The sequence below is a fragment of the Triticum urartu genome, chromosome 4 (genome assembly GCF_003073215.2).
Source record: "Triticum urartu cultivar G1812 chromosome 4, Tu2.1, whole genome shotgun sequence".
Taxonomy (NCBI): Eukaryota; Viridiplantae; Streptophyta; class Magnoliopsida; order Poales; family Poaceae; genus Triticum; species Triticum urartu.
Window position 1 is genome coordinate 575,948,333 of NC_053025.1, and position 12,686 is coordinate 575,961,018.

General features: G+C 42.7%; 2 protein-coding genes across 2 annotated transcripts; one reads left to right on the forward strand and one right to left on the reverse strand.

Moving 5' to 3' along the window:
* Window positions 1-5,256: 5,256 nt before the first annotated feature.
* Window positions 5,257-6,882, forward strand: LOC125552823. The gene has a single exon (XM_048716512.1). It carries the CDS (start codon window positions 5,353-5,355, stop codon window positions 6,628-6,630), a length of 1,278 nt encoding a protein of 425 aa, XP_048572469.1. The 5' UTR covers window positions 5,257-5,352; the 3' UTR covers window positions 6,631-6,882.
* Window positions 6,883-8,661: 1,779 nt separating this feature from the next.
* Window positions 8,662-12,418, reverse strand: LOC125554882. The gene is made up of 7 exons (XM_048718266.1): window positions 12,109-12,418; window positions 11,855-11,928; window positions 11,667-11,729; window positions 11,105-11,206; window positions 10,935-11,000; window positions 9,942-10,020; window positions 8,662-9,839 (listed from the first exon to the last, which is right to left on the reverse strand). The coding sequence occupies exons 1-7, from the start codon at window positions 12,416-12,418 to the stop codon at window positions 8,929-8,931; spliced, it is 1,605 nt and encodes a 534-aa protein (XP_048574223.1). The 3' UTR covers window positions 8,662-8,928.
* Between the last annotated feature and the right edge of the window lie 268 nt (window positions 12,419-12,686).

Here is a 12,686-nt window from a genome sequence, read left to right on the forward strand (position 1 = left end):
CTCCATTGTTGCTCTAAGCTCCATTTTCACCCGATCTCACTCCCTAGCCAATCAAACTTGTTGATTTGCTCGGGAGTGGTTCAGAAGGCCCCAATCTACACTTCCACCAAGAGAAATTTGATTCCCCCACTAATCCCTTGCGAATCTTGTTACTCTTGGGTGTTTGAGCATCCTAGACGGTTGAGGTCACCGCGGAGCCATAGTCCATTGTGCTGAAGCTTCGTGGTGTCGTTGGGAGCCTCCAATTGAGTTGTGGAGATTGCCCCAACCATGTTTGTAAAGGTTCGGTCACCGACTCCAAGGGCACCAATAGTGGAATCACGGCATCTCGCATTTTGTGAGGGAGTGAGGAGAATACGGTGGCCCTAGTGGCTTCTTGGGGAGCATTGTGCCTCCACACCGCTCCAACGGAGACGTGCTTCCCCTCAAAGGGAAGGAACTTTGGTAACACATCCTCGTCTCCACCGGCTCCACTCTTGGTTATTTCATGCCTTTACTTGTGCAAGCTTATTTGTGCTATATCTCTTGCTTGCTTGTGTTCCTATCTTTGTTGCATCATATAGGTTGCCCACCTGGTTGCATATCTAGACAACCTACTTTGATACAAAGTTTAAATTGTTAAAGAAAAGCTAAAAATTGTTAGTTGCCTATTCACCCCCCCTCTAGTCAACCATATCGATCCTTTCAGCCATGGACAGGGCCAAGGTCAAGAACTTGGAAACTATCCCAGGTATGTTTCATAAAAAAAATTCCTCCCCATGCAAAGATAGTTCTTCTGATAATGTACCTTCTGTTTTAGAGACTGCTCATGGAGAGATAGTTGATATTGCTACTAAATTAGGATTTAAATTGGGAGGGACTAAGGAAGAAGTAGTTAATAATGTCGAACATCTGAAGAACTTGGAAGCTTCTAGACTTTCTGTTTATAATGCTAGCATCAATAAAAACAAAGAGAAAATTATGATTAATAACCATATTAATGAGGGTTTTAGTATTGAGGAAATAGAAGATTTGCTTACTGATGATGAAGGGAAAGAGCAAGATAATGAAGAATTAGATAGTATTATTAGAAAATTGCTGGACTAGGAACTGTACTACAAAGAAAAAAAGATAGTAGGGAATTATACAATGGTGTTGTGGTTGGAAAGTTTAGAAGTAGAAGTAAAGGATATATTAAAGGAACTAAACTTTTCTAATATGGCTGGTTTATTTTGGAATGCCAAAGGGCTGGGTGACCCTGAGAAAGTAAACTTTCTAAGGAATGCAATTGTAGAGTTTAATTTGAGATTTGTTGGCATTCAGGAAACTAAGAAAACATCATTTACTTTGAACTGGTTAGAAAATAAGTGGTAGTAGTGCTTTCTCCTGGTGTTTTGTGCCTGCTGTGGGACAGTCAGGAGGGTTGTTGTGTGGTGTTAACACTGTTTTTTATGATGTTGTAGAATCTGAAAAAGGCAGCCATCATATTAGGTTTTTGGTTAGAGATAGAAAAAATGGAGAGCTTTTAAACATAGTGAATGTTTATGGTGCCCCGCACAATAAAGATAAGGAATATTTTTTAGTTGAATTAGTCCATATATGTAATGTGAATGCTTTTCCCATTATTATTATTGGAGGGGATTTTAATATCATTAGAAAAAATAGGAGAATCTAATAGAAATAAGCCTTTAAATAAATGGTCACATCTGTTTAATGTTATTATTGAGAACTGGGAGATGAAGGAAGTCGAGTTAAATGGTCGAGTGTTTACTTGGTCTAATAACCAACACAATCTAGTTTTTGAGAAGTTAGATAGGATCTTAATGACTTTATCTTTTGAGAGCATTTTTCCTCTGATGTTCCTTAGAGCTCTTCCTAGAGTTTTGTCTGACCATGCTCCCTTACTACTAGATTTTGGTCTGAATTTGCCTAAGATTACTAAACCTTTTAAATTTGAATTGTGCTGGTTTTGAGAGAGGATCTAGATGCGGTAGTAATTGGGGTTTTATGTAATTCCTATTATGGTAAGTCTTTACAAGATCAGTGGCAAAAGAGAGCTAGAGTTCTTCGGAGAACACTTAAGGGGTGGAACCTTAATTACATGTGGCTTTACAAAAAACAGAAAGTTTTTCTTACGAAATCTATAGATGAGATTGATAGAGAGAGTGAAAATATAGGTTTAACTAGAGACAAATACATCTTACGTAAGAAGATGGAGGAGGAACTTTCTAAGATTCATAAGGAAGAGGAAATCCAATGGTTACAGAGATCTAAAGAAAAAGAATTGTTAGAGGGTGATGCATTAACTGCTTATTTTATTTCTAAAGCTAGTAGTAGGAAAAGAAAGAATAGGATTATTTCCCTTAATAATAATTGTAATGAGGTAATCCAAGGAGATAAAGACTTACTGCTTTTTGCGACTGCTTTCTATAAGAGATTATTTGGGCCTGCAGAGAAGATGTCTAATATCTTCCTTTAAATTGACATGCCAGTTGTACTGGATGATATAGATAGAGAGAAATTGGATAGAGAGTTCACTTTAGAAGAGATAAAAAAAGCTGTATTTGAGATGAAAACCAACAAAGCTCCTGGACCTGATGGTCTGCCTATAGAGTTTTATCAGAAATACTGGCACATCGTAGGAGTAGATATTTTAGATCTTTTCTGCGAGTTTTACAATGGGAAACTTGATCTAGCTAGGTTTAACTATGGGGTTCTTGCACTTATTCCCGAATGTGCTGATGCTCAGACTTTGCAACAGTACAGACCTATTTTCTTACTAAATGTGATCTTTAAGATTTTTACAAAAGTGCTCAACAATAGAGCCATTGTTGTAGCAGATAAAGTTGTAGCTCCTGTCCAGACAACCTTTATTAGAGGTAGATACATTCTGGATGGGGTGATTGTGTTGCATGAAGTACATAGGAAAAAAGAGAGTGCAGTGCTTTTTAAAGTAGATTTTGAAAAAGCTTATGATAAAATTAATTGGGATTTTCTGTATTTTGTCATGGAAAAGAAGGGCTTCCCTCCTAAATATAGAGAATGGGTCAAACAGACAGTAGAGAGGGGTAAGGTAGTTGTTATGGTGAATGACCAGATTGGTCCTTTTTTTAAACGAAAAAGGGGCTGAGGCAAGGAGATCCTTTGCCCCCAATCTTGTTTAATATTTCTATTGATATTCTTAACTTGCTCATTTTAAAAGCTCAAGACTTGGATCTGGTACAAGGCCTAGTGCAAAACTTAATACCAAATGGGATTAGTATGTTACAATATGCAGATGATACTATCTTTATGTTTAAGGATAATCTGGAGAGTGCTAGGAACTTGAAATTGATTCTTTGTCTGTTTGAACAACTTTCAGGTCTCAAAGTTAACTTCCATAAAAGTGAGGTTTTTTGTTTTGGTGAGGCTAAAGGGAAACAAGAGTGTTATTCTAATATTTTCACTTGTGCTGTTGGTAAACTACCTTTTAAGTATTTAGGGATACCTATTAATGCTGTGAGGCTATGTAATAGTGATTGGAATTGGCCTAAGGAGAAGATGGAGAAGAAATTGAGTGTTTGGAAAGGTAGAAATAGATCATATGGGGGTAGATTAATACTAATTACTTCCAGTTTGTGCAATATTCCCCTTTATATGATTTCTCTCTTTGAATTACCTAAAGGACCTAGTAAGAAAATGAATTTCTACATGAAAAGAATGCTATGGCAAGAGGAAGAAGATGTTAAGAAATATCATTTAGTGAAATGGGAGGATGTGTGTAGAACTAAAGAGATGGGAGGTTTAGGTGTTTTAGATTTGGATATTATGAATATTTGCTTACTTTTGTAAGTGGATATGGAAACTTGAAAATAATAATGGTCTTTGGCAAGATTTAGTAAGGAAGAAATACCTGAGAAAATGTACTCTTAGGGGGTGCAAAAAGAAGGTTGGGCAGTCTCATTTTTAGCAAGGAATTATGAGAGTCAACCCTATTTTCCTACAGTATAGTAGAAAAATAGTGGGTAATGAGGAGAGAACTATGTTCTGGAGCGATATTTGGCTGGGAGACAAACGTCTCAGTGTGCAATTCCCTAGATTGTATGCCCTAACTTTCAGTGCTAATTTTACTGTTGCTAAAGCCTTATCCGAGAACATGAACTTGATAAGATTTAGAAGGATATTATGGGGGGACACTGCTGATATGTGGTATGAGCTGAAAAGCATCTGTAGTAGTGTAACCTTGAATGAGCAGGAGGACAAGTGTAGTTGGTTATTAACCAGATCAGGAAAATTCTTTGTTCGATCCTTGTATCTAGCTCTTAAAACTAATCAGGTAGCTTGGCCTCATAGAAATCTATGGAAAGCTAAGATTCCTCTAAAAGTTAAAGTTATCATCTGATTGGTTTTTAGAAACAGTGTGTTGACTAGAGATAATTTAGCTAAAAGAAACTGGAAAGGTAAAGATAAAAGTTGCAGTTTATGTGATCATTCTGAAACCGTAGAGCATCTTTTTTGCACTTGTGTGGTAGCCAAGTTTGTGTGAGGGGTTGTTAGGAATGTCACTGGTATTTATGATATTCCTTGCAAAATTGAAGAGTTCAGCAGCTGGATAGAGATGTTTCATAAGAAGATGAGACAAACAGTAGCAATGGGTGTAGCGGCGGTATTCTGGTCTTTATGGAAAGCCAGAAACGCTGCCACTTTTCATCACATTTACCCGCATGATCCGAGTGTGCTGTTTTTTCAAATAGCTTACCAGATGTCGTACAGGGCTGGCTTACAGAGAAAAGAAAGGCAACAGAAGCTGCGCGACGTGGCGACGTTGTTGGTTGATGTTGCAAATGGCTTCTTCAACAAGAGCAGAGGATGGGCGCCAATGACAAGACGTCTGGGAGTGGGTTGAGAGCTTTTCTATGTTTTGAGTTTCTTCGCTGGAATATCGTGTAGTCTATGTTTGGATAATATGGTTGTTCTAAGCTCTGTCACTGTTTAGAAAAGGTGAGGGTCGGGGATGGAGCCCTGTGTGGTAACCATTTTCCCCATAGCGCTTATTTAGTCTTTCTCCCCCTGGAGGCCAAGGTAGGGTATCTCGGGCTGAGAAACAAACTTTTTTATGACTCTGTTTATTCGATTTCTTCTCATTCAATGAAATGAAATCGGGGCGTGCCCCTTAATTCAAAAAAAATTATTCATTTGGGCGTTTCGTTTCGGACAGGCCCGCGCAAATTTTGGATAAGTTGGGTCGGCGGGAGATAATTTGGGCCCAAACCACGGGCCTCCTTGCTTGAGTCGGACCCGCTAAAATCGCCCGTCCCACGGAACCCTACCAGTCGCTCGCTGTCTCCCCCGGCATCGAGCACCGCCGCCGCCGGTCCCGACCCCAGCTCCGCGATGTCCGCCCTGACCCCATCGATCCTCCCCCGCGCCGCCTGTCCCGACCCCGTCTTCCCCGCAGCAATGGCCGGTGGCTTGCTGGCGGCGGCGACCCCGGCGGAACCTGAGTCCACCACAACCACCACCATTTCCTCCCTCGGCAAAGACCTGCTCCTCGACATCTTCCTCCGCCTGCCGAACCTGCCGGCCCTCGTCCGCGCCGCGCTCGCCTGCCGCACCTGGCTCGGCGCCGTCCGGTCCTCCCCGTCCTTCCGCCGCCTCTTCCGCGCGCTCCACCCGGCGCCCCTCCTCGGGATCTTCCTCGAGACCGACGGCATCTGCATCCCCACCTTCGTCCCCGTGCGCCGCTTCGACCCCGACGTCGCCGTCTCCCTCCGCCGCGGCGACTTCTTCCTCACCTCCCTCCCCGCGGAGGGCGACGCGTCCCGCGGCTGGCTCCTCGACGACTGCCGCGGCGGGCGCGCCCTCCTCTGGAATGCGCTCCATGGTTCGCTCGCCGCTCTCAACCCGATGACCTGGGCCGTCGACTCCCTCCCGATGCCCCCCGTCGACTTCATGGCGGAGACCCGCAACTTCCTTGGTTTTCACCTCCTCTACTCCGACGAGAAGCCCTCCTCGTTTCGCGTGGTCTGCATCTGCGCTGACGCGTCCAGGGTTCGTGCCGCCGTCTTCTCGTCCGAAACGTGGGATTGGGCCATCAACCCGTGGGTGGAAATCGGTGGAAACAACAGCCTAAAGTGCAAGACTAGCACACTGGTGGGTGATTCTGTTTACTGGCCTTGCCACGGCGAAGCACACATGATAAGGATCGACGCCACGACCATGGATGTCACCACTGTGGATCTACCCTCTCAAGCGAAGGTGGAGTGGCACAATTGCAAGGCCGGGGAGACCAAGGATGGTGGACTCTGTATTGCTCATGTATCTGCTGATTTCCTCCTCCAGGTTTGGACCCATAGCGTGGATGGTGATGGGATTCTGAGCTGGATACCGCACAAGGCAATCTCTTTGGGTGCTCAAGTCGATCGCATTACTGAGGGCTTTCAGGGAGACCTCAAGGTTGTGCAAGTTAGGGATGGAACCGCTTACTTATCAAGAACAATGATGACCCCTTCTGGCTTACTCTGCTGCTGGTTTTTCTCCCTTTGCTTGGAGACTATGGAGCTTGACTTGCTGATTCAGGGGAGGTATGATGGTCGTGGCTATCCATACATTATGGCATGGCCTCCTTCTTTAGTTGGTGATGAAGCACCTGAACTTGAAGGTTCGGAGTGAAGTGTATGCAGTTGGTTGCCGTCGCGTATGAAGAAATGGTTGACAATTCGTGGGTATGATGAATGAACTGTTATCAAATGTACTTTGGAGTCGCATAAAACTATCTAGCTGGCTTTGAAAATTTGAGACAACATTTCTTCTATCTTCATTCAGTGTAATGGTTATTCACATAGAGATGTTTGGATGCATTGAAATTATTGGCACGATGCTGGAACTAATTAGTTATGCAAGTTTGGGTTTTCATCTGCTGCATACTTTCTGTGGAATACTGCTATGTTGCATTGCCTGCTAGGGCTCATTAAACAGTTTGTGTTTTTGAGAGAAACCAGGACTCGTAGTTCTTACTTCTGTGCCTAGAAAAGTAACTATAATTACCATGAATAAACTGAATTTTCGAGCATTCATCTGTGCTTCTAACAAGAATCGCTGTATACATACATATTACCGTTCTACTAGCATGATCTGCTAGCTAATTGCCAATAGCAAGTTGTTTGTTTTCCTCTTTTTTACTGCACAATCTCTTCTGTTTAAGAATGCAAATTTTCTTATGCCCCATTTCTTTTATTGCACAATCTCTTAAGTTTTATGACTTGGTATGCTTGTATTTTCTGGTGGCTTAGTTGGGACTTTTTATAATTTGCATTTTAGTTAGCAACATTAAGCAGTTCATGCCTTGGAGGAATAGCTATCAAAGAATCCTTGAAGTGATTTTCATATATTTTGGGTAAAATGGACTCTAGTACACATACTTTAGTACTCCCTCGGTCCCTCCTAACAAAACTCCTCAATATCAAAATTTTACTCAAAATCAGCAAGTTTTGTGACTTGTCATTTTGAGCCTTTTTTTCTTCAATTTGATTGTTCTTGCTGCTTATGCCCAGCTAGTAGCATGGCTTAGCTTGTACTGAGCGTTTAACTAAAAATTTGGATATATTTCTCCCACCTAGATTTTGTGGTGGCTTATTGGTGATTTGATATACTTGTACTCATTTCACGATATTAGGCAGTTGGAGCCTTGATTTACTAGATAGGAGTATCTAATACTGTAAAACTGGTTGTTCATTTTCCCGCATCTATATGCTCATGTAGATATCTTTAGGAGTATGTTCTACAGGACTGGATATTAGGCAGCTGTAGCAATCTGGACTCACCTTCTGCCTTTTTCTATACACAAATACAACAATGTGGCACGTTCTGCCTTTCTTCTCAGAATATTATGCTGTCCTATTGAATTGATTGTTGTCAATTTAAGTTGTACCCATTGTTAGGGGCGTTGCAGCTTTTTTTTTATTATTGAAAGGAATTTTGCTGATTGTTACTACCTCCGTCCTGGTTTACTGGCCCCATTCGTATTTTGTGTAAAATTTTGACATAGATTTAACTAACAAAATGTCAATGAATGTCACCAAAGATTATATCATTGGATTCGACTTAAATCTATGGTCAAAATTTGACACTAAATACGAAGGGGGCCAATAAAACAGGACGGAGGTAGTACTACAGAGTTCTCTAGTATCCATGTAGTATATCCTTGTATGCGAGTGAACTCTTCTTGTTGGTAGTTGTGACGACTCCTACATGGACACATTTTGTAATTGATGTCCTTGCGTGGACTGTTGAATCGCGGACGAGGTCTAGGGACCATACTGTTGTGAGCTAGGAGAACATGTCTTCTCTTTGATCTTAACTGAACTGGGTAATGTTGTTGTAAGTGGATATCTTGCTTGTTGCAAAGTCAGTAAGGTTGCACATGAGAGTGTGGTCTGAATGTGGCGGGCCTGTTGGGTGTACAGCGCTGAAACTGGATCAGAGAATGGGAAACAAAACGGCTCAAAGGCTGGGCGATCACTTTTTTCTTTTAAGTTACGCCTCTTTGCTTCTTACTTCTATCATGGGGAAAGTCATCGATCTCTAAAACCCTGCGCCTTCCACAGATTTCTAAGAAGCCCGAGGAGTGTTTTCAGCGCCCCTTAGCCCTTCGGTTTGGCCTGCATAAAGACGGTCCACTTCCAATAATTTCATTTTAGGAGCAACATGTAACAATAGCATCCTTCAACTGCACAAGATTACGATATAATCCATCAACTGCTCTACAAACTGTCTATTTGGTATAGACAAGTTTCAAGTCATCGAGACACATCACTGAGAACACGTGAGTCACAACCTTAAGGTGTTAACCAATCTTCAAGACTATAACTATATACAACTAACATGCCTGACTTTGTTGTGCCCTTGCGACAACATCAAACTGACCCAAAAAAAGCTGGGCAACTACTAGATGAAGTATGCACTCTGGTGTCAGTAGTCATCAAAAAGTTGAGAAAGCTGCTCATCAGTCCATTCTGGCACGGAAGCCACCATCTTATGACTGGAAGGTAATGTTCCGCCAGTGGCAGACATTGAGCAATTTTCTTGAGTTGGCTGGAGGGTTCCCGCACTTGCGCCATGGATGTCCTTTTGCTGATGCTCGGGCTTCCTGATCGGATTGTGGTCACCGAGGAAATCATCTGCTAGGTCATCCAGACCATTGCCATCAGAAAGCGTTGCATCACTCTTAAGTTTTTTACTACGAGGCTGCATCAAATCATCGCCAGAGAGTTGCCTCAGATTTCCAGTACAGGAAGCTTGCGAACAATCTCTGCTTCCAGCCATAACTGAGCTTCCACCTAGAATCGGCTGTGTGCATCTTGTGTCTGCATTCAGGTTTTGCTGCTGATGCTCATCCCTATTGTTGCTTTCACCATGTGTTCCACAATTACTACGAGAACCCTCAGCAACAGTTATCTCCTTGCTACTGGGAACCATCATTTCACCACCTGAGAGTTTTCTCATTATATCGTCAGCGGAACTTTTAGCTTCACTGCTTGTTCCATACTTGGGTACGCCTCCTCCTTGTTTCAGCTGGCAATTAGCTGGATTCATGCTAGAAATGATTTTCTGCAGCTGCTGGCTGGTGTTGAAGCCTGGCAAATTCTTTATTTGAGAACTTGAATCCATTTGCTCCATCCGTTTCTCGTGATGATTTTGTACACGATGAGTATCTTTGTCTGTTCTCAGAATACTACTGTTAACAGCTTTTGCTGCACCACCATTATCACAAAGTAAGTCGACTATCCGGCCATCCTTGGTCCTCGAGAGCTTACTGAAGATCGCTGTCATTCCATCAGTTGTTTCCGCTCCAGCTTCCCTTTCCATGTTATCTCCTGGGCCTGCAAAACTCATTGTTACTTTGCATTTCACTATGGAAAGCACGGCAAATCACCATCAAATTTTATTTGGGGGATGAATAAAGAGGGAGATTTGTAAGTCACCAGGTTGTTGGCTTTGCCTTTCAGAATTACTTGATGGAACTGCTTGCTTACAAAGGGAGACACTGTCATTTTGCAGCACCTGGAAATGTGACCATCATTATGAGTTCATGACCTAAGATGAACTTCTGTGATGCAACAGCTACGATATAAAACAGCAATTCAAAACTGAGAAGATATCATCTCAAAAATGATGGCGAAAGATGATTACACAGTTTTCAGGTCCTGAGACTTGAGAAGCAATTAAATTCAGGTAATTGTGCTGACAAAACAAGTACCAGTGCATATAACTAGAACTCCGCTCTATCTTCTCTATTAATATAACCAGGTAATCCCTTTTTGCCACGTTTGGAAAAAAGAACTCCAATCTATGACACACATCCTTAATTTAAGTCTGAATAATTACATAAAAACATGGGCATCTAAGTGCAAGTAAGCTTCAATAGTGTTCTCTAATCTGCTTTATTAGTCACAGTTAGATTTTTATGGGACAGATTCTTACTTATAATGCATCTTATATTTTGTTCCTTCAAGTCTGTACAATATAACTTCTTCAAGTACCAGAAAGGGCAACCTAGTAAAATTCAGTCATAAAAATGATATAATTTTGTCAGACACCTCCACCAGGAGAATCCATCCATGAATTATTATGATAGTCCAAGTGCATAATAACTAATGAAACTTTAAGTGTAGAAGGGTATCAAAAACAAGCTAAGAGATCCCACTTTTCATTAGAAACAGTATATATATGAGTATATATAGCTACGCTAATATGAGCTCAAAGCAGTCCACCTTATTAAACCCAACCCGCACACACACGGTCACACCTATACGCACCTCGTAAGCAACCTTGACTTTGAGTATGTAGTAAACTAATTGCTTTGTATTATAATACATTACTTTATAGAAAAACTTAAGGAATGTGTAGCAAGATAACACGTAATTTGCCTACGTCAGCACCTATAAAAGTATAATATGTAAGTGTACGAACAATACCTTTTCAACGTTTTTCTGGGTAACATTCAGATAGCACACTGTGCTAGAAGGGCGAAGAACAGCCACCTGAAATCGACAATAGATTCAACAGTGAAGCCAATTTCATGCCAGCAAAATAGAGTAATTTAATAACAGAAGTAACATTTTGTTCACAAGATATATACCCTTACCTGTTTGAGAACAATGACAGACCCAACTGATAAACCCTTTGAAAGGTTTTCATTTGATAGAACTTTCTTGTGAACTGATGCATCAATAGTACCAGATGGGTCCTATTAAGAACAACTCGTTGTCAATTGCTACTAAGAATTAAAAGACATGTTATTATTATCTTCTAATCAATCTTCTCCGGGCAAAACTAAGTTGTTGGAAACTCATTCAGATCAAAGTTACAACTCTCAAGACATGATGTAAGTATTGAAATATAATCTATCTGGCAAGCAAACATTAGTTTCTCCTTCAAATTATTTAGGAGAAAACAATGGTTCTCCCAAATGTCGTGACAAGGACTACTTTTCTGGTTAATCTTTATGCATAGAATAAATTCTGCAGTTACAACAAAAGAGAAATGCATCACTAACCATGGATTGGAATTTTTTCCAGTATCCAAATGAACTCAATGCAAAGAAAAAACTGACATTTCACATGGTAATCAGCGAAACTCAACGTCAATGCTACAGAATTACAAGAAACCAAACATAAATAACATTAGGCTGTGATGTTCATGGTCACCTTCAGATTCAGCATGAGATCGCCGTATCCATTTGGCGTGCACAGCGTCACCACCCCGACAACCTGATCACAACCAAGAACACTCGAACGAATCAATCCACCACAGAGATATCACCAGCAGTGGCAAAATGATACGTATGTTTTGGAGAAAGACAATAAACAAGGACAAGACAGGGGAGCGCACGCACCCGACATGCTCGATCTAATGCCCGGTCGACACGGATCTTCCCAATGCCTGGCTGCTGCCACCCGCGGTCTCCACCTGCGTTACAAACCACATCAGATGCTAATCACAGCAACAGCACTCGAACTGGCATTTGAAAATGCTGCCCGCCCTTTTCCATACTGAACTTGGGCATATGAAAGTTCCGAATCGAATCTCGTTCAGAACACGAAATGCAAAACCTTTGACGAAAAAAGGTTGCTATCAATTGCAGCTCACCGAGGTCCCGCAGCGCCCCGAGCCACGAGTCAAGCAGGAAGTCGGCGTCAGCGGCCTGGCCGTCCCCCCGATTCGCGGGGACGGATGATAGTGGGGAGCGGAGGCGCATCGCGTCCCGGACGGCGGAGGCGGAGGCGGGCCCGGGGATGCGCCGGTGGGAGGAACGCTGATGGGAAGTGGTGCTGGGGCGGCGGAGGGAGGAATGGGGGTTGAGGTTGCGGTGGCGGTGGCGGTGGAGGTGGAGGTGGAGGTGGAGGTCGGAGTCGTCGATGTCTCTTACCGAGGCGGCGCGGCGGGGCAGTTGGGCCATAGGTGACTGGTGATGGAGTACAGTAGTAGAAGGGTCCCTGAACCTGGCCAACGGCCCGTGCTTCGTGGGCTGGCCCACCCGGCATGGGGTTAAACGGGCCGTGTCTGGCCCGTGACACCCCTAGGGTTGTGCTCGTCCGCAGGGGCGAGGCCAACGTGTCGGCACGACGCCGACACGTTTAGCCGGAAATGCCTTCTTCCCCAGCATCATTCCTCCTCTTTCCTCCTCCCTCTCCTTTTCTTCTCCCTCGCCTGCCCTCATGGCATCG